Below are 21,144 nucleotides of genomic sequence, written 5' to 3' on the forward strand. Positions count from 1 at the left end.
TCCCTCACATCGACCCATGGATTCTGACACATTCCCAGATTTACCAACATTGGCAGACCTGAGAATGTGTCAGAATTGTACGCCTCCCCACCATAGGCACAACAAGGAGAAACATCTATATTTCTCCTCGTTTTTAACTATTTCTAAGTGTGCTGCATTATTGCAACATGATGCAAGAGTGCCTGCGTTGGTGCTAGGCTTCCAAAAGTGCGCCAGCGCCAGGAAAGGGCAGGAATGTGCTGTATAATGGTAAATGCGGCACACTCCTGCCCTTTCACGCAGTGCAGCAAGGGTATTTGCTGCATTGTGCTGCGTGAAAGAATCATACATCTGGCCCTCTGAATCTACCATGCTTAAATTAGTTCTAGCTGTGTTTGTTGTCGTTGCTCCAGCAACTCACCGATTCTTGGTCTCGTATATCCTGTCATTGGGCAACTTCATGGTCTTCCTTGTTTGTTGTTATCTTGACACTGGGTTTCCTGTAGTTAAAGAAGGAGTTTCTTAGCTCGCATTACATTAAATGGATTGTAATAATTTAATTTTTTTCCAGAGGCGTCATGATTTTCTCCAGTTGGTGCTCAACTCGCGCAGAGTTTCTAGTAATATCCAAGTGGAGAATTTCGATATTGTTAACAAACCAGAATTTTCTGCACCCGTGGCAGTGGCTGCACCAGACAAATCCCAAAAGTCCATGAGCGACGATGAAATCCTGTCCCAAGCTATGGTCTTCATAGTCGCAGGCTATGAGAATACTCGCAGTTTGCTTTCCTTTACAACCTACTTGTTGGCAACGAACCCAGAATGTCAGGAGAAACTTATCGAGGAAGTGGATGCCTTCGCGGACAGACAGGTGAGGAATCCTTTTAGTCTGTACAACGTTTGGCTGAGCAGAGTTCTGACTAGGTGCCTTTATTATTATACATCTATTTCTGCTGTTGAAAAATTATTTTCTCACATGTCCTAAACAATTGGGAATGGCTAAGTGTATACAGCTGTCATAAAGATGCCTAATTGAACAACAACTCAAGTAACACTGTGACCTGGCATGGCATGCCCTGCTGATACTACCACTTTCAGGCACTTTTGTACATTTCATGATCAAGGGAGCATTTTTTTTTTTTTATTTTTTTACAGAATAAGTAGCCTGTGGGTTGAGAAAGCCCCAGCTTCCCCATGTTGCCCACATAAGGAGCTTCAACGTTGCTATCGAAGGGGATATTCCAAATTAGACTATTCAGTCCTTACTTTAACTTTAAGGACTACCAGCAAGAGGGATGCTAGACATGTGGTCGCCTCCCACTGGGCGGGGCATCACATTGTGCAGAGCGTTACAACTCCTAGCAGGAGCTCTTATGGCACGAGAACTGTTGGGACTGTTGTGCCCTCTGCCATTCTTCGACCAATACACTTAGGCTTAGGTTCTGCTGTTAAATTTTTTTTTAAAAAAGGGGGATAACTCTGTGCAGCATGGTCACCTGTGCTCTCTCTCTGTAGAGAACCTCTGCCCCTTCTACCATAATGAATTAGTTATGTGAGCAAGTGCGATGCAGCCGAATACCAGGTGACACATAAATGCGGGAAACTTAACGTTATACCAAGGTTGATGGCAAGAGAAAGCGAGTGCAGTACAAAGTTAAACGCTTCAACGTATGGCTAAACATGATAAATATTTATCAGTATATTACGCAGTAGTCCGCATTGCTGTGATCATAGAAAACTCCCTCACCACAATTACATGATTCTAAGAAAACTCACCACAGAAAAGTAGTAAAAAAACATACAAGGAGGACTAGTAATCTTCTCACGATGAGTTGTTCCCCTCTACTGTCCCCATATACTGTTCTAGTCCGCTGTCCTTCCTCTTGTCATTGCCTTCATTTCTGGGGAAGAGTCACTCAAAAATAAAGTCTCAATTAATATAATGGACCATCTAATTTCCTCTACTTTTTAGGTCTCGCCTGAGACAGCGCTTTAGCGCTGCTCTGGCGAGACTTATAGTAAGCACTTTTGGAAGTGCAAACGAGTGCTTTCAGGCCGCCAACTACTGTGCATGTGTGCCGGGCGCGCGCACCATTTGGCAGCCTGAAAGCACTCGTTGTCTTTCACTTTCGCCGCTTTGATGTTTTATCGTGATCGCGATCACTTTCACATTCGCGGCCGTACGGCCGCTTCCCTTCCTACTTTAATGCACTGTTAAAGCAGAATCCACGCGTCGTAAAGCATGCCCGCCCCCACTCCCCCCTCCCACTCCCTCCTCGTCAGCTTCAGTGCGCTCTTGTTTTTTATGTTGTAGAGTGCATGTGCAGACTGCTCGTGTTGCACTGTCTGCGCTCGCCCATACACCTCCCACTCCGTTTGTTCCACCCACTCCCTAGGTCCCTGGCGTCTCTCCCGCCGTGCTTTCACACCCGCTCTGTTTATTCCAACTCCTCTGTGGCCTCTCTTCTGCCGTGATTTCACATCCTCCCAGTCCGGAAAACCATTATTCAGTTGCCGCGAATGCCAGTCTGTTGTGGCACACGCAATGTTCTTTTAATTAATATTGACATTGAGCACTTCTGAGAAGTGCCTGCACCTTTAAATCCTGGCTTGCGTGTAGCTGCTCTGCTTTCACCCCTCCCTTTTTCATTCCGGATCTGTCCAGGCACCCGGAAGCAGCAGCTCCTTGTCCTCCGGGTTGCCGATGAACATGGGGGAACTACTGGTTTAGACCGTGGCTGTGGAGGGGGCTCAGAGTGTTTGACCTACTGCCCCCTCTCGAGCCCTTCCAGCATTCGCCAAGTCATCTCTCCAGTGTGCAAGTCCGAGGCACAGAATCCGGGAAAGCTTGGACCGGTTCCCAGCCCTCAAATCACACTCTCTCGAGTTGTATTTCCATCTGAGCTCCTGCGCTTCATGTTTTTGATGCTAACGCTGGGGATTCAGATGCTTGTGTTACTTCCGCTGGTGCTAAACTGGTAACATGCTGAGTTGTGTACTACCCATTATTTAAGCATGGCCGGAAATGCAGTTTGTGTAGCTAGATACACAAGCGGTTAATATAATGCTATTATAATAGGAGAATGGGTTCCCAATTGCACATTATAAAAAGCATGTCACCTCGTAGTTCAATGACCATATACAGGCATGATGCTGACGAATGAGTGCTTGGTTAAGGGCATGGAAGTCTGAAGAGATTTACCAAAGTCTTATAAAATGGGTCTGGAAGAACCCAAGCAGTCTGGCTCAGACCTGCAGCCCCTCTCCTGCCCTCGTTTAAACCCCGCTAGTGTCTTCGTAGCGCTGCACAAGAGAACATCCTCGGCTTTCCAAAGTCTGTCACCCACCTCACTGCCATGTGTTTGACTTTTTCTGTACTCCCCCTTGCATCTATATGCCCCTACACACCGTGCTCTTTCTCATCTCCCCTTGACTTACTGCGTACTATTTCAAATATCTCTACTCACCTGTCCTCCACCCCCATCTTTTCATCCCCCTCCCGACCAGCTGCCCCAACCCCTTCCCTCCCACCAGCCTCTGCCCAGACACAGCCTGTTTGCACAGGTATCAAACGGCCATCGTGGCAATAAGTGCGACTGAACCTACCTGAAACTAGATTCCTACAAATACCCGCCACGCCTGGCTCTGCATGCAGTGCCTGGATGGGCGCCTTTCTTAAAGCAGCGCTAAGCATAGCATTTCATATATATGCGCATGTGTGTGTGATGTGTTTGTATATATATTGTACGTATTTACGTCTTTGGGAGTGTGAGGTAAATGCAATTGTGTGTGTGTGTAGTGGTAACGTGTTTAGTTGATGTGTTAGCATTAAGTGTGCATGTGTGTGTAAATGATTTCACTGGAACGAAACCCCGTTCTAATTTTTTCACAGCTGGCGAGGTGCAGAGAGCAGCACTTGGTGCGGGAAATAATTCCATTTGTGCGTCTCTGAACTGGTCGAAAGACCCCGGTCTGGAGTCTAGGCGCTGTGCTTTTTCCACGAGTGCTGCTAACGTCTGAATTTCAGTGCCGAAGATAGAAGGAAACGCGCGGTTCAAAGCCACAGGCCTATGAGATGTTAAACACCGAGATTCTTTCCTAATTTATCGCGAAACAGCGCGGTGACAGCCCCTTGATTCTCTTGCCTTCCTCTTTGTGCCCGTTTTACGAGTGCACGGGTCATAGCACTTCTGCGGCAAGCACCCTCCAGCACCTCTGAAAACATACTTCAGCTTGTTGTGTTATTGTGCTGGTACATATTACATGGCTAGGGTTTGAAATCGGCAATTTAAACATACATTGTGTGATCTTGACAACTGCTAGCAACAGCGGCAAATAAAGTATGGAACTCTCAGGGTTTGAGTTGGAAGTGACTAGTTAAAACTGCAGTCTTAGGCACAGATATCAATTTTTAGAGGCCCGCTCTACCATCCAAAGTTTGGACTCTTAACACCCGCAAACACCTCCCAATAACTTTGCTAAACATAACAGCTTGCGAGGGGGAGAGGATGTGGCCTAACAGCTAGAGCGGGTCGACCTCAAACCTGGGGAATTGGGTTTGGGTCTCGGCAGACACGCTCAACATCCTGTCATTCTGGGCAAATCACCGAATCTCCCCGTGCCTACCAAAAATGAATGTGTCTGTGTGAAACGTAACTAGTGCTCATGCAAAGCGCTCAAGTTTGGAACGGAGTAAACCGGTTCAAGACCCTGCGTCGGCTCCACATTGTGTGATTCTGGGCAAACCGCGTATTCTCCCCGAGCCTACACATATGCATTTGACCTCGTGTGAGTAGTTTGGTGCTCATGTAAAGCGCTCAGAAGCCCTTGGACCGAGTTCTCGCTATATAGAACAGAAAATAATAAATGTAAAGCATAGTCACTGCCTGTTGGATTGACCTTGTCTGTTTACAAACCTGGCCGTACCCTGGCTGGTAAACGGTGACAGCAGGAATGCACCAAGTATCATGACGGTACCAGACCAGAAAGGGGATCTGCAGGCAGCACTCTCGCAGACGCACATCCACAAAATGGTGCCTTACTTGCCTTTTAAACAAGCATTTGCAATGCAAATAGGTCTCGCATTTACGTGAGTAAGCTATTGGCATTGTAAATGACAATGCCTTTTATTTATGTTTTTAAAACGAAAACAAAAATAAAAGGCATTGTCATTTGCAATGTCGATAGCTCAAACTCTCGTAAATGCGAGACCTATTGCATTGCAAATGCTTGTTGAGTTTTGTGTCTTTAAAATAAGGTGCTCTCCTCACCTCTCAGCCTCATCGAAAGTGTCCCTGATACGTTACTGCAGCACCAATTCCGCAGCATTTAAAAAAAAAAGTAGAATGGGGAGATGAAGGGAAATAGCAAGGGGCAACGGAAGCAAGGTGGTGCTGATGAGTTTCTGACTCATGGGGGAGACGTGCCAATAATGTGTCCCCTAACCAATTACATGCACATCCTTATTGTACTGCCAATCTCCAGCAAACCCCTATTAGAAGAGGGTCTGCATCCGAAGAAACTATCTGTATCCCATGCCATGCCACTCTCATCTAGGTGTCAATGCTAACATCAAGGAGGGTGCTGCTCCCTTGCCTCTAGGTGAGAACATAGGAGGGTACATTGGTATGAGTAAGTCTTTGTAGATAGAAGTTTCTGGACCTCATAGTGTGAAAGAATGTATTTGCTTATAAAACAAATACTGGGCACACGTAATAGATAAACAGTTGATACAATAATGAGAAATTATCTGGAAGTCAACACCGGTGGTTTCATTAAAGCAGTTTATGTAAGAGATATCTGTGAGAAAAACAACAATGCCAGCCGACACGTGTTTCGTCAACAGGTCAATGCCTGTGACTCTTCAGGGCTGGAAATAATATAAACATCTTGAAAATAGTGTAGTGGCATCACACAACACCCAACTGACGGTGAAAGCCCTTGATAGACCTATTCTACGAGAGAACAAAAAAGGGGGGGGGGGAGAGTTTCCTAGTAAATTACAGTAAAGTGTACATACAAAACACCAGTGGAGATCTAAAAGAAGATACATCTAGAGAAGAGAAGGTCACCAGTGGGTAGATTACACATGTAGCGCCTACAACAATATGTACTAATAACAGAGAGCAAGAAGCGAGTGTGGAAGAATGAAAAGACAAACAAATGATAGTGCGCGCACAATAGAGTGAAGTGGCGTTTAAAGCTACGAATGCAGAGCAAATGAGTATCGAAAGAAGACAAAACCAATTATAGTGTACAGCATAAAGGAAGTTACAACCATCACAAATGTCATAGAAGCTATGCCGTTGATGAAAATGACCTCCACAAATAGCACGACATAAATAGCGATCAAAATGAAAAGGAATCAAAAAGGAATAGAAAGGAGTACAATGAATTCCATGTATTACATCATACACAAGTAAGCTGCGTGCAGTTACAATGGTGAGCGATATTAATAAAGTTTAAACCTGGTGTAGCAAAATGCTACAAAAAAGCAATGGCAAGAAAAGAGGTGTGCGTGGAGGGCTAGCAAGGCAGGGGGCTGGACAAGGTGGAGAAAGCATGCACGATAGTGACGGACGTGTAGAGAGGAAACGCGGGTAAAAGGTACCTGAGGAAAGCGTTATGCGTATATCTAAATGGGAGAAGAGGAATGAAAAACGTACTCAATAAAATGATCGGAGCCGGCAAAATAATGGTCAGAGAACAAGGACAAAATAAGTCAAGGGAAAAAGTAACTCACTTGCTCTGCATTCGTAGCTTTAAACACCACTTCACTCTATTGTGCGCACACTATCATTTGTTTGTCTTTTCATTCTTCCACACTCGCTTCTTGCTCTCTGTTATTAGTACATATTGTTGTAGGCGCTACATGTGTAATCTACCCACTGGTGACCTGCTCTCTTCTAGATGTATCTTCTTTTATATCTCCACCGGTGTTTTGTATGTACACTTTACTGTAATTTACTAGGAAACTCCTCCCCCCCCCCCCCCCCCTTTTTTTTTCTATGGTAGAATAGGTCTATCAAGGGCTTTCACTGTCAATTGGGTGTTGTGTGATGCCACTACACTATTTTCAAGATGTTTATATTTATTTTCTCACATCATGATTGTATTGCATTATATTATTTCCAGCCCTGAAGAGTCACAGGCATTGACCTGTTGACGAAACACGTGTCGGCTGGCATTGTTGTTTTTCAAACAGATATCTCTTACATAAACTGCTTTAATGGAACCACCGGTGTCGACTTCCAGATAATTTCTCATTATTGTATCAACTGTTTATCTATTACGTGTGCCCAGTATTTGTTTTATATTTATACTGTTTAGGGCTGTTGGCTCAAACTCTTTCAGAGGTTTGGGGTCCACCTCTGCACTGGTGGCACCGTGAAGCATCAGTTGTTCTACTGTCCTTCAATTTACACTGTGACGCTATTTATGAAGTCGGTTCCTTGACTTGTCTTTGATGAGTATAGGAAAACTAATGCACAAACACATAACTAACACAATGCTTTTAGAGTTCAGAGCACAGGAATGGTTTATTGCAAAGCAGGCAGATGCAGACAGCACCTATTGTAGGAGACTACGGATCCCTCTCAGATTGACCCAATCTCATTCGACCCTGGATTAGGACCAGTCATTCATGGGGCACTCACTCCACACAAACACATTTAATGTGAGTTCACCTGGGAGGTTTCACTTCCGTCCTGGGTAAATCTCCCCTGGGCTACTATGGCGTGAGGCTACAAGGTGCAGTGAAGTATAGATCTCTATGGGAGACACCACCCCGAACTAGAAGAGCCGTCGCGCTGTAAGAGCACCAGCAGATGCAACTGGACTTCACTAATGTGCAGACTTTCTGTAAATCCTTTCCCTTTGAACAGAGGCTATAAGCCTGCATGACCTGAGCAGATCTAAAGCAGGTGCAATGTTGGCTTTTAGCCAGGGGTCTGGCACTGCAAAGCAAGAGACAATGAATTGCATCACCGTTGGGATGGTTGTTTGTATGTCAACACGACAAATATTGAACTGCAACGATATTGACTGCAAGACAGAAACCTGCACAATATTGTCAAGATAATGATACACCGGGGAGAATGGATTCACTATTCTAACACCACAACTACTTACCTTCATGATATAGTGCAGGTTGGGTCTTGCAGTCAATATTGTTGGATGTCAATATGGAGAAAGTCGACATTGTGGAATCACACCGGAGAGTTGGACATCTCTGTGATTCTGGTTGTTGTCTGTGAGTGTTGCTCATATGTCAGATTCATTCAGGGGACTAATAAAAGAAGGATTTGTCTCTTCTAGTTGCCTGTTTTCTGGTATGTGTGTATCTGCCTGTTGATTACTTTGTTCCACTTCCCTTCGCACATCTGTCAGAGCCTTAGTTGCTAACGAGCCGATCAAAGCATGACATGCGACAGCTGAGACAACATAAACCAGATATTACTTTTTTTTTTGAGAAGGGAGGTTTTTATATCTTATGGTGGCCAAGTGTAAAGAAGGTAAAGATGACAGCAGGCCTGAATGTCAGAAACCATTGCATGCTATGCCTCATACAGTTCCCTGCCACCTCATACAAACAACTGTGCCTGAGATTAGCTAAAATTTAACTGATTATTGATAACTTCCATGATAAAATGATAGCAGATGAGAAAATGTATGTGAGCAATCTATGAATCCACATCACAGAATATGCACTATACAACATTATGTATATCTGTAGACATATTTTTGGCTTGTTTACTAAGAGATGTATTAATGCCTGCACAGTTGTGAAGGGATGCAAAGAGAGAATAGTTTTCTACTGCGCAAGTACGCTATGACAGTATAGGGCAGATAAAATCCAGCTTGTGATCTAGGAAAGTGTTACCGCCAATTGTGCGTAGTGCCATCTGTAGCCTAGTGTTGGAGCCATTAGTATGTTGCAGCCATATTGCTACCTAATGTTGTCCTGAAGGCACCTGGTTGTGGATGACTCAAGGTGCTTATGTTCCTCAGCAGTCAGTTCCAGTTGTGATTCACCTGCTTTGTGGATCCTCTTCTCTTGACACACACATTTTTTCAAGGTCCTCATGAATTAACTTGGAGGCAGGGGACTTTCTGCCATTTTGAGTTCTGGGATCTTACAGACTGACCATCATTTTCACTACGGGTGGAGGTGCCAAGCAGAGAATTTGGAGCTTACATTGTCTTGAGGGCTAAATCGTTGATGGTCATGTCACACCGGTTGGCTTCTGAGTGTTAGAGAGGAGATCATATTGTCACTTTGCGTGTTGCTTCAGGACTATGATGTTATCTGCAGGTCCCCTTGTGCAACGGCTGTTGTCCTAGATATCACTTCCAAATTAAGCTTCATTCAGAGTCTACTTAACTGAGACCAATTGACCCATTAATACGGTGCAGCCGGCGGTCAACAGCGGAACAGAATAAAAGTAAACCCTGCCAGTGCTCCCATAGCTCCTAGCGACTTGATACAGTCAACTAACTAAACAAGAACGCTTTTCAGCCCTAGAGTGCCTGGCTGCTGAGAATCCAGATATCCTCCTGAATTAAAAGTGTGAAAATTCTTATGGCCAATTAAACGTCTTGGGTTTAGAAATTAGCTTTCATCTTTTGAAGCAGGTCTCTTGAGAAGTGTTTCTAGAGACATTGGCACATGCTGTAGAACAGATCCTTTGGAACACTGCAGGCCTGATTCACAAAGGTAACTTACAAGTTGGAGTAGGTTTACTAGCTTTCGGTATTCACAAATGTCCTTTTCTAGTAACTTATGCTTTTGTAGGAAGGGGGATACCAGGACATTTACCGACCCTCATGTAATGGGCCCCTCACTGGTCTGAATCAAAGTGGATCATATATTGAGTAATTATCCTCCATTTCTGGCCCATGTGCACTGGATATCCTCCCTTAGACACTCTTTACCACCCAAATTACAGTCACGACTGTCGGAGGACAAACCGCTACATGAAATTTGGTTACCTTTTTTCTTCAGTATTTAGAGGACCCTGTTCTGCTGCTTGATGTTTTAAATCTATTTCAGGAATCTTTTGTATTTAACTGTTAAATATCCTGTGAAAACATTCTTTAAATCTGTTTGTATTATGTTCAAGTATACCTAGGAAGAGAAATGCTAACAATCATACATGTAATCACAAATATAGTTAGTATTAATCAATATGAATGTTGTCTTCTATTTGCTTGAAGTTTCCCAAGACACTTTGTTAATAACGAACATTTAATGGAGGGAGCAGTCCAGAAGCCATAATGCTCCATGTTGCACACTACACATTTTCCAGTAGCAAACCCACGTTTTCATGTCTGGTACAATAAGATTATGTCCCAGTGGAGATCAAATGAAACAGATAAATCAATAGAACGCATTTGCCAATAGTATCCACTCAAAGTCAGACACCACCATATATTCTTTCCATACAATGGATATGCTTTAATTGCATCATAATATCTGAATTCATCCATTAATAAAGTACAAAACAAATCCTCAATGGATATATACTTTAAGGAACAGGTGCACAGAGGAGTTGGGTGATGGGTGTAAGGGAAGGATTGTGGAAAAGGACAGTCTTATTGTGCCACTATCTACCCAGGCCCAGTGGCTTTTGGGTCGCGTCTCACGTTTTTATATCTGGCAGGAGAAATTAGATTTTATGAGAATAATTGTCTTTATGAATATCTCTCCTTCAAGGACATCCTACATTTCCTTGAGGGCGAGATCCTGACCTTTGCACATTAGATACGTTTTTGCTGAGAATAACAAGTTTCTGTCACATGGTCATGTTAAATTGACTTGCATTGAGAAACACTGTGTATATACAATGTCGATTTAACATGTTTTTTCACCTCTTAGCTCCAACTGACCATTTCCTAACGAGAGCCCTGGTCGGTTGAAATGAAAATTGTATTTTGATCTTTTGCTTTGCCAAATGCTATTTTACATTAAATGCTTGTTAGACTTTAGGCTTCCCAAAGTGTTGTATTTTATTTTTAACACACCCACACACTTAGCTAGCACAGACACTTATTTTTGAATCAGATTCCATTATTTCTACATGAACCAGACATCCGCTCCATCTCCCATGCCCCACTGCTCTATTGGGAACTTGTCAACATTCTATCTCACTCAAGACCATCTCCTCTCAAGAGAACTTTCTACCTTCTTGCATCATTAAATGTTTTCAATGAGATGCCCTTCCAACCCTTCTTGACATCATCAATATCTCCCTTACCCAAGGACCCTTTCCAGGCACCTTCAAGACTAGCTCGAGCCTTCCTCTACTGAAGAAGCCAAGCCTGCACAACCTTGACCTCATCAACTTTTGATCTATCCCCACCTAATAATTGAAAATTCTGTCTTGACCCAGCTACATGACTAAATCGGCAGAAACAACCTTGTACTGGACTAACAATCAGGCTTAGAATCACACTACAGCACAAAGTTGTTCAACCACATCATTTCTACACTCAAGGAACTACACAGGCTTCACTTCCAGTCCCAGTTGTTTCTCAAGACCAGCTGCTCATTTCAGAGGGTCAACAAGGCCCTCAAAAACACCCAGTATACTTTGCCAAGAACCTAAAAAACCTTAACACCCAAGATGGACAATGCAAGAGCAAGGCTATTGCAATACTGAAGAAAAAGACTAGAAAACAGTCTCTCATTCTACACACACATGATGTAAAACAGCATCCCCACCAACATCATAAATGCTTCAACCTTCCAGCAAATTAGAAAAAACTGAAGACGCATATCTAAAAAGAACACTACCCGTCCACACAGTAATGCCTAAAAGATACCTGTGCCTTTACATGATCTGAGGCAGGAAAATACAACAGGCAGAATTCCGTTAACCCAGTTGACACCCGGGTGATGTTGTAACAAACAACGTCTCAGCAGGTGATATTTGAAAGACAATGAATCAAATGTAAACACGTTGTTTGCTAGATCTGAATCATATTTGTTGGCCTCCATCCTTTGTACAGCGCTCAGTTTCTTCTCAGCTATATGTGTGCTTTACAAGTGCTATTATATATCTTCATTTGAATATTCCAGATCATTCAAAACACATAGGGTGCTATCATAGACGTGTTCTTAAGAGCGTTGATTCGAGCGATGAGGGTTTTGCTTCATTGTCGGCCTGTGTAACCCTTTACTGTTGATTAAATGAAGCTGCTTGTTAACTTTCACACCAAATGCTCATCCTCCTTAACAGCATGCAGAGATTCCTCTATAGTTAACTGTGCAGGTCCTGGTTTTTCTACCTGTCTCTAAAGCTTTGCATTTCATATGGTTGACTAATTTCATAAACTACAGAAAAGCTACAAGCGATGCTTATTCTGAAAATAATTGGCTCAATAATTTCCTTAACAAGTCGTAGTTAATTTTATGCCACTATCCTTCGCCTTTCTTAATGCTTCTTGGAACTGAAAGATAGATCTGATTATTCAGGGTATGGTATATCTAACCCACATTTAAGATCATTTGTAGTTAAAAAGAATGGGGCATTATTTAGAGTTTATTGGACAGGATACTCCAACACAAACGTGGTGGATATCCCATCCACCATATGACTAGTACATCATAGTCTCTGACACTTGTAATAATGCAGGCATTTTTTTGATGGAATATCCTCTATGCAGTGTATTTAGTTACATTTAAAATGTGGAAAAAGCCTGTTTGAATAACTTTTATTGTCTGCAGAGACATTGAAAGATGGATGTCCATATTAACTACCAGATTTCTACCAGTTGCAACCTGACTATGAGAACTACTTGGCTGATAAGGTCCAGTTTTTGTAGGCCAAGAAGTTTGGGGAGTCCCATTACCATGATCTCATAATCTCAATTTCCGATTAACTGAAATTCAAAACTTGCTGTAATTGACTTGTCTGCTGCCATTAGGAATAAAGTGATAACTTTACACTCATTAAGTGATGAAGGGATGATCTAAAAGTTGGGTACCATCGGGTGTTTCAAGAAAGAACATTCCTATTGGGCACAACCCGACAGGCATTAGTGAGGCACTTCCTTAGTAGGACATCTGTGGAATTGAAACAAGACCACATGTGTATCCGTGGTCAGAAGGATTTGGAGCCATGTTGCAAATGAAATCAAGTGCTCCATTGGCCCATGCAAAAGTTCATCTCCAGATGGGAGCTGCACATGCAGGCTTAAGTAGAGGTTGGTCCTGGGGTTTAGTGCTCTTTTTGCTGTGAACCGGCAGGACCTGCATCTCCTGTTTCTGTACTAAAGATTTGACCGGACCTAACTTCTTCCACTGAATTGAATTAAGATAAATTGGTTTAGGATAGTACGAATGTTATGGATATCGGTAATGGTAATTCAAAAAGATGTCCCATCACCTGGCGGTTAGGCAGACACCAGCCTTAGTTGCGCAGTAGTCCTATGGGTACTTTATGGAGCCCCTCTTCCTTGGTCAGAGAGAACTTTACCAACACGTGTGTTTAAGCAGCTCCCAGCTTCTCAGGCAGGCTTGTCTGGTTCACTTTATTGGATTTTTGCCATTTTTGGTGTCATTTTGTTGATTCAGTTTTATGCTATTTATACTCTAAGCCTGGCTGCTCTGTGCCACAGCTACCAGGGGTCTGAGCTCAGGTTCATTTTCTGACAATGAGGGTTCACCCTCGCAAGGTTTGTGATTATTCCTTGAGGTGAGTAGTCACCTAACCCAAATAATAATCCAATTTCTTAAGTTACCTTTTCATGGTCTTTAACAGGCTGTACTCCAGTCTCGGCCTTTGTCTCGAGTGATGCCTTTCACAGCTGGGCCGTCTCCAGGTGGGAACATCCACACAGAGGCACCTGAGAATCAACAGCCACATTTTATAGTGATCAGGAAGAGAAGCAAAGGTCTGTTCTTCTTCTAAAGAATCCGTCACACCCTGACAACAGGAACTGCAGTCTCACCCCTTACCTCTGCCATTCACCAAATGGCAGTCTCAGGAAGACTACTCAGCAGCCCTGTGTATCAAAGAGGACCTAATTGAATTTCTACGGGGAAGTAGGTCTCCTTTTCCCCACCTTATTGTTTGGTTTCCCTTCCACCAATCAGACAAGGAATGTCTGCAATATACCTGACCTCCATCTCATACAGATGCAAATGCCAAGGGCTGTCTAAATGGATCTCACGGGCCTGTGACACACTCAGGCACTCAAGCAATGCAAATCAAACGCCACTAGTATACATGCACACATCCAGGTGCACAAGATCTCGGCACTAGGATCCCAGGTTTAGTGCCAGCAGTGGAACTTTCGGTGAATGCCCAGTAGGCTCACATTCTCATGACAAAGGTAAAACCTTGTCTCATACAATAATCACTACAAAACTGCTGCCACCACCGCACTACATGCGTGAACCAATGACCGGGCCAGTGTCCTCTTGTCCTTGCAGATAGCCTGCTAGGTGCATTCCTCTAGGTTGATGACTAGTCGTAAGTAAAGGGCAGGCCTAAGCCTTCACGCACACACTAGTATGAGGCGGGGGCCAACAATTTAAAATCCAGGTTATGCAACTGGGCGCGCATGGCAGGGGCCGAAACTGTATACCTCGCGGGGAACATTCTGTCCACTATAGTATTCACATGAATAGTTGGGCTAACACAATTGCTTATTACGTATAGTGTCATAAAAGATGGCAGAATGATAAATACTTGTGTCTTTCACCAATCACGATCTACTATAACTGAGTAAATTTACAGGGATAAATGTACATTACGTTGGTAATTATCAAGCATAATAATTCATTCACATAGGTCTGTCATCAGACTTTAGTCCTAGTTCAGTGTATTACATTTTTTTACAAATCGCTCCGTCCCAGGCCTAATTTGTAATGAATAATGTGAATCATTCTCTGCCATTGCCCATTTTGTTAACTCCACTCTCCAACTGCCAGCCCTGGAAGATATAGTGCACACCATGTCATTACAATAAACCTCCATTAATCCTGAGAGGTATATCCCAGGAGTGCATGAATTCCTTCTAACTGAAAGCTTATTAATTAGATCATCTGCCCAAATGTGTGCAGTCTGGAGCAAGCCAAACTGTAGGGAAAAATGATCTGTAATAACTGGGAATCAAGAGCAGGTCTGAGTAACCCCTGAGCACCTTTTATGTACGTGTGACATCAAATACGTCTGGTGCTTGTAAGTACACTGTGGGATCTTGAACCTTGCGCTCCTCAAAACGTTTAGTGCCAGATGTACGACACATGTTACCAGTTGTAAATGGCCCACTGGTAAAATGCATTTTCAAATGTACCAACCCTAGGAGTCAGAATACGCAGGACTTACTCATATTTACCAAGAGACCAGATCTACAAAAGTACAGAGTTATTTAAATAATCAGCCTTAGGCATTTCTCAATATCATGGATCTAAAGCAGAAATTATCCTCATATAGAGAAATAGTATGGATCAGACCCTGCGTGCTAATCTCAGCCGTGCAAACCAGATACAACCCCACATGTCGTAACACAAGCTGTGGGTTCTGAATACAATAGCTTGACCCACAAGAAGAACTCCTCAAAAGTAAGCATATCAAAAGCCTTCTCCATATAAATCGACAACCCCACTGAGCTCTGATCAGTTTCTGACATCCCCCTTGTGAAGGGAAAACAGTTTTCACATGCAGAGAGACATGCTCCAACCCAGAACGATCCTACTTGTGCTGGTGGGCCATTTCAGGCAGGACTCGCAACAGCCTCGGTGCCAAAACCTTCCTAAACCTCTTGAATTCTAATTCAGCAGTAACAAAGGGCGATGGGATGAACTGATGAATGACTCACAACAGGGTTTGGGCAAAACAATGAAGGCCTCTTGTGTAGCTGGCCATAAATACCATTTTCCCTGACTATCTCATACTTAGCATGAAAACGGTGTATCAGCAGATCGTGGAATGTAGTATTTTCACCCGTAAGCCAACTCTTCCCTGGACGCCAGATATTTTATTGCATCTCTTATTTCATCTGTTGTGAGGGAGGAATCCAGAGTTTCTTGCTGGTCATGGATAAGACTTGACAAATGAGCTCTTCCTACATAACTGCTAAGTGATGGTATGTTTGTCCATATGGGAACAGAGTGTAACCAAGACTAATCTTTAGCAGGGACCCTATTCATTTATGAATGTCTATTTGGGCAGATTGTCCGCTCTCTGTAACACCATTATTGTGGCATGGGGTGTGCCAGAGGGATCAAGTCTAGCCTGCAGTTGGCCTGCTCTATCGCCTTCTGGCTGTCATCGCGCCCTATAATAACAGCTGCAATAGCGCTGTAATTAAGTGAGTGCAGTCTATCTAGTAATGTTACAGTTTCCATCGTATCAGTAACAGTATCATAATTACCCACCAACCTCTTAATGTCAACTCTCTCTCTTAGGTTTTTCCATATGCCTTGAAGCATATTGCAAATCCCAAATGTCTTTGTAATACAGAACCCTCTTATGTAAACCTTGAAGGCCTCCCACTCAGTGAGTGTGTCTCCAACAGAGCCTTTGTTAGCCTGAATATAATGATGTATGGCATTTTGTTTTGTGACCCAAATTGCTGCATTTGTACAAAATTCAGGTTGTAACCACCAATTGGGCATGCACGTTTATGGTTTTCTCCAGTGAAAAAATAGTAATAGTGAATTTAGGGCAAAATTTGTCTTCGCTAAATGTTCAGCATATAGTGTGAGGCAGTGCAAATGAATGGGACAAATAACATGTCTAATTTGTATGGAGATCATGGTTGGCAAAAAGAGTGTGTTTTCTCTATCAGTCTGATGTGTTGGGTAGAGTATAGGTTAATAGTCAGGATAAGGAATAGATGTAGGTTAGGGAAAGAGTAATCGTAATGATTCGGTTAAGTGCTGGAGTAATACGTTAACAATGTGATTAGGTGAAGGAGTTTTCAAACATCATTCTAATCAATCATGAATTCAATTATTTCGTTTAAAACATCCAAATCCATAAAAACACAAACAAATAATGTTTATGTTAAACATATAATATTAAGGTTATGATACGCAAGTTAATAATTATAACCCAGTGGTAAATAAGGTAATAGAAGTAGAGGTAGTGACATAGATTCCCCCAGTTTGAAAAGCAATGAGGAGACTGAAAGCAGGCTACAAGACTTAGAAGTATAGGATGTGTTACTGGGGGTAATAACGGTAGGTCCATAGTGTATCCTGGACTGAGCATGCAAGCTTTTCTTAGGCACTAGATGGAGGTTGTCAGCATCAGGGTAATGATAAGTAGCTTGGATAGCGTAAGTAGAGTCAAGTATAGATGCCGGGGGCACGCTGATAGGCTGTGGACTGCCTTGATACAGTGTTTTGGGTAGGTGAAGGCATTAAATGCATACTATAATGCTTGTACCATTATGCACAGCCTAGCTAGAGTACTTGTTGTCCATGGAGACACTGGATACAGATAAGGAATTGGATAGAATAACATTGAGTTCACTGAATACTGGAGACAGACTACTAGGAAGAGGACCATTGTCACAGCCCGTGTAAGCCAAGTGCTCTGGGGATACTGGAGGCAGGCTCTGAGCCAAGCCTCGATAAGGTGTTAAGGAGTTCTAGAGGTACAGGCTGAGAATCATTGCTCCTTAATGCTTAGTCAGGATAGAGTTTGCGCGTCCATCCAAGGTACTCAAGCGAGATTGACAGCATCAAAACCAAGGCTGCCTGATTAGAATTTAACCAGAACCCGAGGGTGAAGCCTTTCGTAGAGCAATCTCGTTAGAATCAGTAAGGGGTTGAAGCTAAAAGTGGGGGGCTTTTCCCGGCAATATTCATGTTTTTCGCCACACCAAGAGACATTTTCATGTCTGCGATTCCGTCATAAATGAGAATTATTACAGACCATATGAAATAAGCCATCACAGTGCAGTTTGTGATTCACGAAAGAACACCTATTCTGTCAGGAAGGTTTATTGCATCAACGGGTGTAGACTGCCCACAACTGTTTTTTATTTTTATCCTTGGGCTGCTCATTGCTGAATGGTAAATATCTCTCTTGCAATTACAGAGTCTACCAGACTACACAACGGTGCAAAGGCTGCCTTACCTGGACATGGTTCTCTCAGAGTCCCTGCGCATGTACCCACCTGCATTCAGGTATTCTCTGTTTCTCAGTAGTTTGTAGGGTGTAAGACGGTGGGCAACTGGTATAATAAAATGGAAAAAGGGCAACCCTTTGTAGGAACTGTCACCAGTAACACTGCTGCCAAGCACTGTATTATACCTGAGTGATGGCAAACAAGAGAAACATCTCTAAAATCCAGCTCTGCAGAAGCTTGCTATTTCTCTACTAGGAATGGCCAAGCTGACTATTCATGCTCGCCATTTGTAGTTGTTGGTATTTTTTTGCTGTTGTATTTTTGGGTGTATTTAAACCCACTCTGGTCTTTATTAAAAGCAATGAAGAAAATATTCTATACTTTTGGTCGCACTACCGTGGAATTCAATTGTCTCGTCAGTAAGACTTTAGTATAGGAGTTCTATTTTTATTCTGTATTTTAAAAATCTTTGTATAGAGTTAATGAATAAATGTAGTCAACATTTCTTTTGCTTGAACTAAACTTTTTTGGTACTTAAAAAGTGTATTCCCAAGATTCTGTATTCTGATTTGTTCGAAAGTTTCAAATAACAATTTTCCTCCATAATTGTTTCAAAGGTTACCTGTGCATGTTTCTTAGGTGAGCTCAAAGACCAAGCCACCAAATGTAATAACCACACATTACAAACTTAATGGTCGTTTTATGCATTGGTCGACAATCAGAGTGTGACCATCTGATTTCAGATTTGAGTCCAAAAGATCCCATTTTGCTGTTTCTGTACTTGCTCTCCCATTTCTTAAGCCTGCCACCACCACCACAGTACTGACTATGTGAACACAGGTATCTCCTGCAATCTCTACACACCAATACAATTGAGGGCTATAATCTATAATAAACCATTGTGCATAACGCAAACTAGGAAAATAGACAATGTGAGTGCCAAAAGAAAGAAAGAACCGCATAATGTATATCAGATCAACTCATTATTTGTATGTAAAGATCCAGCAGAACAGTTTTCATAAGCTCTTCATTATTGTATCATGCCTTGAAAAAGCACTAATATGATTGAAACTCGTATTCTCTGAATTCTAAAAGGTGCATTAGTTCTTTAGCCCTATGCAAGTATTTAGAACTTTAAAAAATGTAATTCAATAACAACGAAATGTTCACAAGACTGTGCTATTACCAACAAATTTGAAATATACTGAAATTCAGACAACAAAATTAAGAGAGTATACACCATATCATTTTTAGTTCAGACCTACTAGACAGTGCGTACATTGTCTGTTGCAAGACATATTGTAGGCTTACCAAGAACATACAGGGGCATGGAGCCCACCCATTGCTTACTATTGATTGGATTTCCAATCATTCATGTACCTGCTTCGTATTTGTGTCCCAGCTTGTCAATTTTCTGTTTGCCCCTCCCATGGGGCCCAGCAAATTAAGTCAGCCAGCCACATCATACCCTTTTGTTTTCTTATGTATCCATGCTGCAGAGCAGCATGGCTAAAGACCATTTACAAAACCAGTTTGGGCTTAAAGGTACCAATTGGCTCTGCTTGTCCCCTTTTGAAATATGGCCTCTGCACTTTACCAATAATTAAACCGTGAACCAGTAGTAGATTTCCAGGAGAATATGTAAAATTGCAGCAGAAATGTCAGTCGCAATTAAACTGCAGTGGTTTATGCATACATCTGGTGGCATGGGACCTGGTTTGGTTAGTGACTGTTAGTGCTGCCTGAAACCAAGAAGATACATGAATACAGGTCCTTCTTGGAGAACAAGGTTGAGGTTCAATTGAATGACGGGTGAGGGACGGCCTTTTTTCCAATCTGATTGGGAAAGAGCTCCCTAGGTGAAAGTGTGACCATGAGCTGTCTTCCGTCCTACCTCCATTAGTCTGAAAATGAAATGATGAGGGCCCAAGGGCATGATCGACACAGCAGGGATGCCTGGTTGGGCTTCAGATAGGGCTTGAAGTTATTTTATTTGCAACTATTGTTGTGATGTGCTGGGCATGGTGAAGCCTATTTTGATGCACCTAAGGAGTACAATCAGGTAGAACATAAGAGTGAAGCTGCATCGTTCTGATATTCCGAGGCGGTTGCTAAAGATAAGAGGGTGATTAGGTCCATTGACCAGATACCAGGGTCTATTTCAGCATTCTTAGACACAAATCATCCAGTTTTCAAGTATAGTTAAACCCCCATATTTGCACTAGGAAGAAAAGCAATACCATTTATTGATCTGCAAATTGGGACAGTGCTTTTCTTTGGGATGACACAACACATTTAAAGATAAGCTAGCTCTTTGCGTATCACCTAAAACGAGATACTGCCTTATCCCCAGACAGAACTCAATGGAGTGTGGGATCTGATTCCATAGAGGCAGCGGTGTGGTCATATGGTTCAGCCCCAGAAGACAGGGGAGGCAGCAGATTTGACAGGCAGGAAGGATTCCCTGTCTGCTTCGCTCAGGAACAAGGGCCGGTATAGGCATGCTCGCAGACACAGAAGCCCTGAAAGGGTTCAGCTGGTGGAGGGCTGCTCTGTGCATGGTACATGATGTCCAAATGAGTTCGTAGGAAGGATGATGGTATTGAGGGTTGGCAGTGCCAGTTCCATCAAAGGCGATAGGTTGGGCATTGGATCTTCTTACTTGTGCCTACCATACTAGGAAAACACTGTTATCCTGTTCAAATGGGTATTGTTAGGGCTATATTCATTCCTAAACAAGATGGTTGTCTTCACAGCTTGTGCAGCAGAGCTTCCCTGTCTCAGATTGTTAAGCCATGTTTCTTGAATCTGAGAAAGAGGTATTGCATAAATTCTGTATGCCTGTTTTTTGTCATGTTCATCGCCCACCTTATATAAATTTTGCCCCAGATTTTAGCCCCTTTTCTGCAGCTGTTTTTCCTTGTTAGATTCTTCAGCCTGGAAGAATATGCCAAACTAGGTCTCTCTTGAGTTGCAATGTAGTAATCACTCAGTGAAATGTGAAGTCATAATGAAACACAATTGGATGTACAGTGCTACAGTGAAATAGGAATTTAACAGGCATTATTTCATGAA

At 42.7% G+C, this 21,144-nt stretch overlaps 1 protein-coding gene across 4 annotated transcripts in view; it reads left to right on the top strand.

Annotated features, from left to right (window-relative positions):
• TBXAS1 (thromboxane A synthase 1) overlaps nt 1–21,144 on the top strand; it is a 405,845-nt gene that overhangs the window by 339,182 nt on the left and 45,519 nt on the right. For all 4 annotated transcript variants that reach the window (XM_085652048.1, XM_085652049.1, XM_085652050.1 and 1 more), the window contains 2 exons: nt 551–850; nt 18,039–18,127. In XM_085652048.1, coding sequence (XP_085508174.1) covers nt 551–850; nt 18,039–18,127 — 389 coding nt within the window. The remainder of the gene's footprint in view (nt 1–550; nt 851–18,038; nt 18,128–21,144) is intronic.

This window comes from Triturus cristatus, chromosome 4_1 (assembly GCF_964204655.1).
Source record: "Triturus cristatus chromosome 4_1, aTriCri1.1, whole genome shotgun sequence".
In the NCBI taxonomy this organism is placed as follows: Eukaryota; Metazoa; Chordata; class Amphibia; order Caudata; family Salamandridae; genus Triturus; species Triturus cristatus.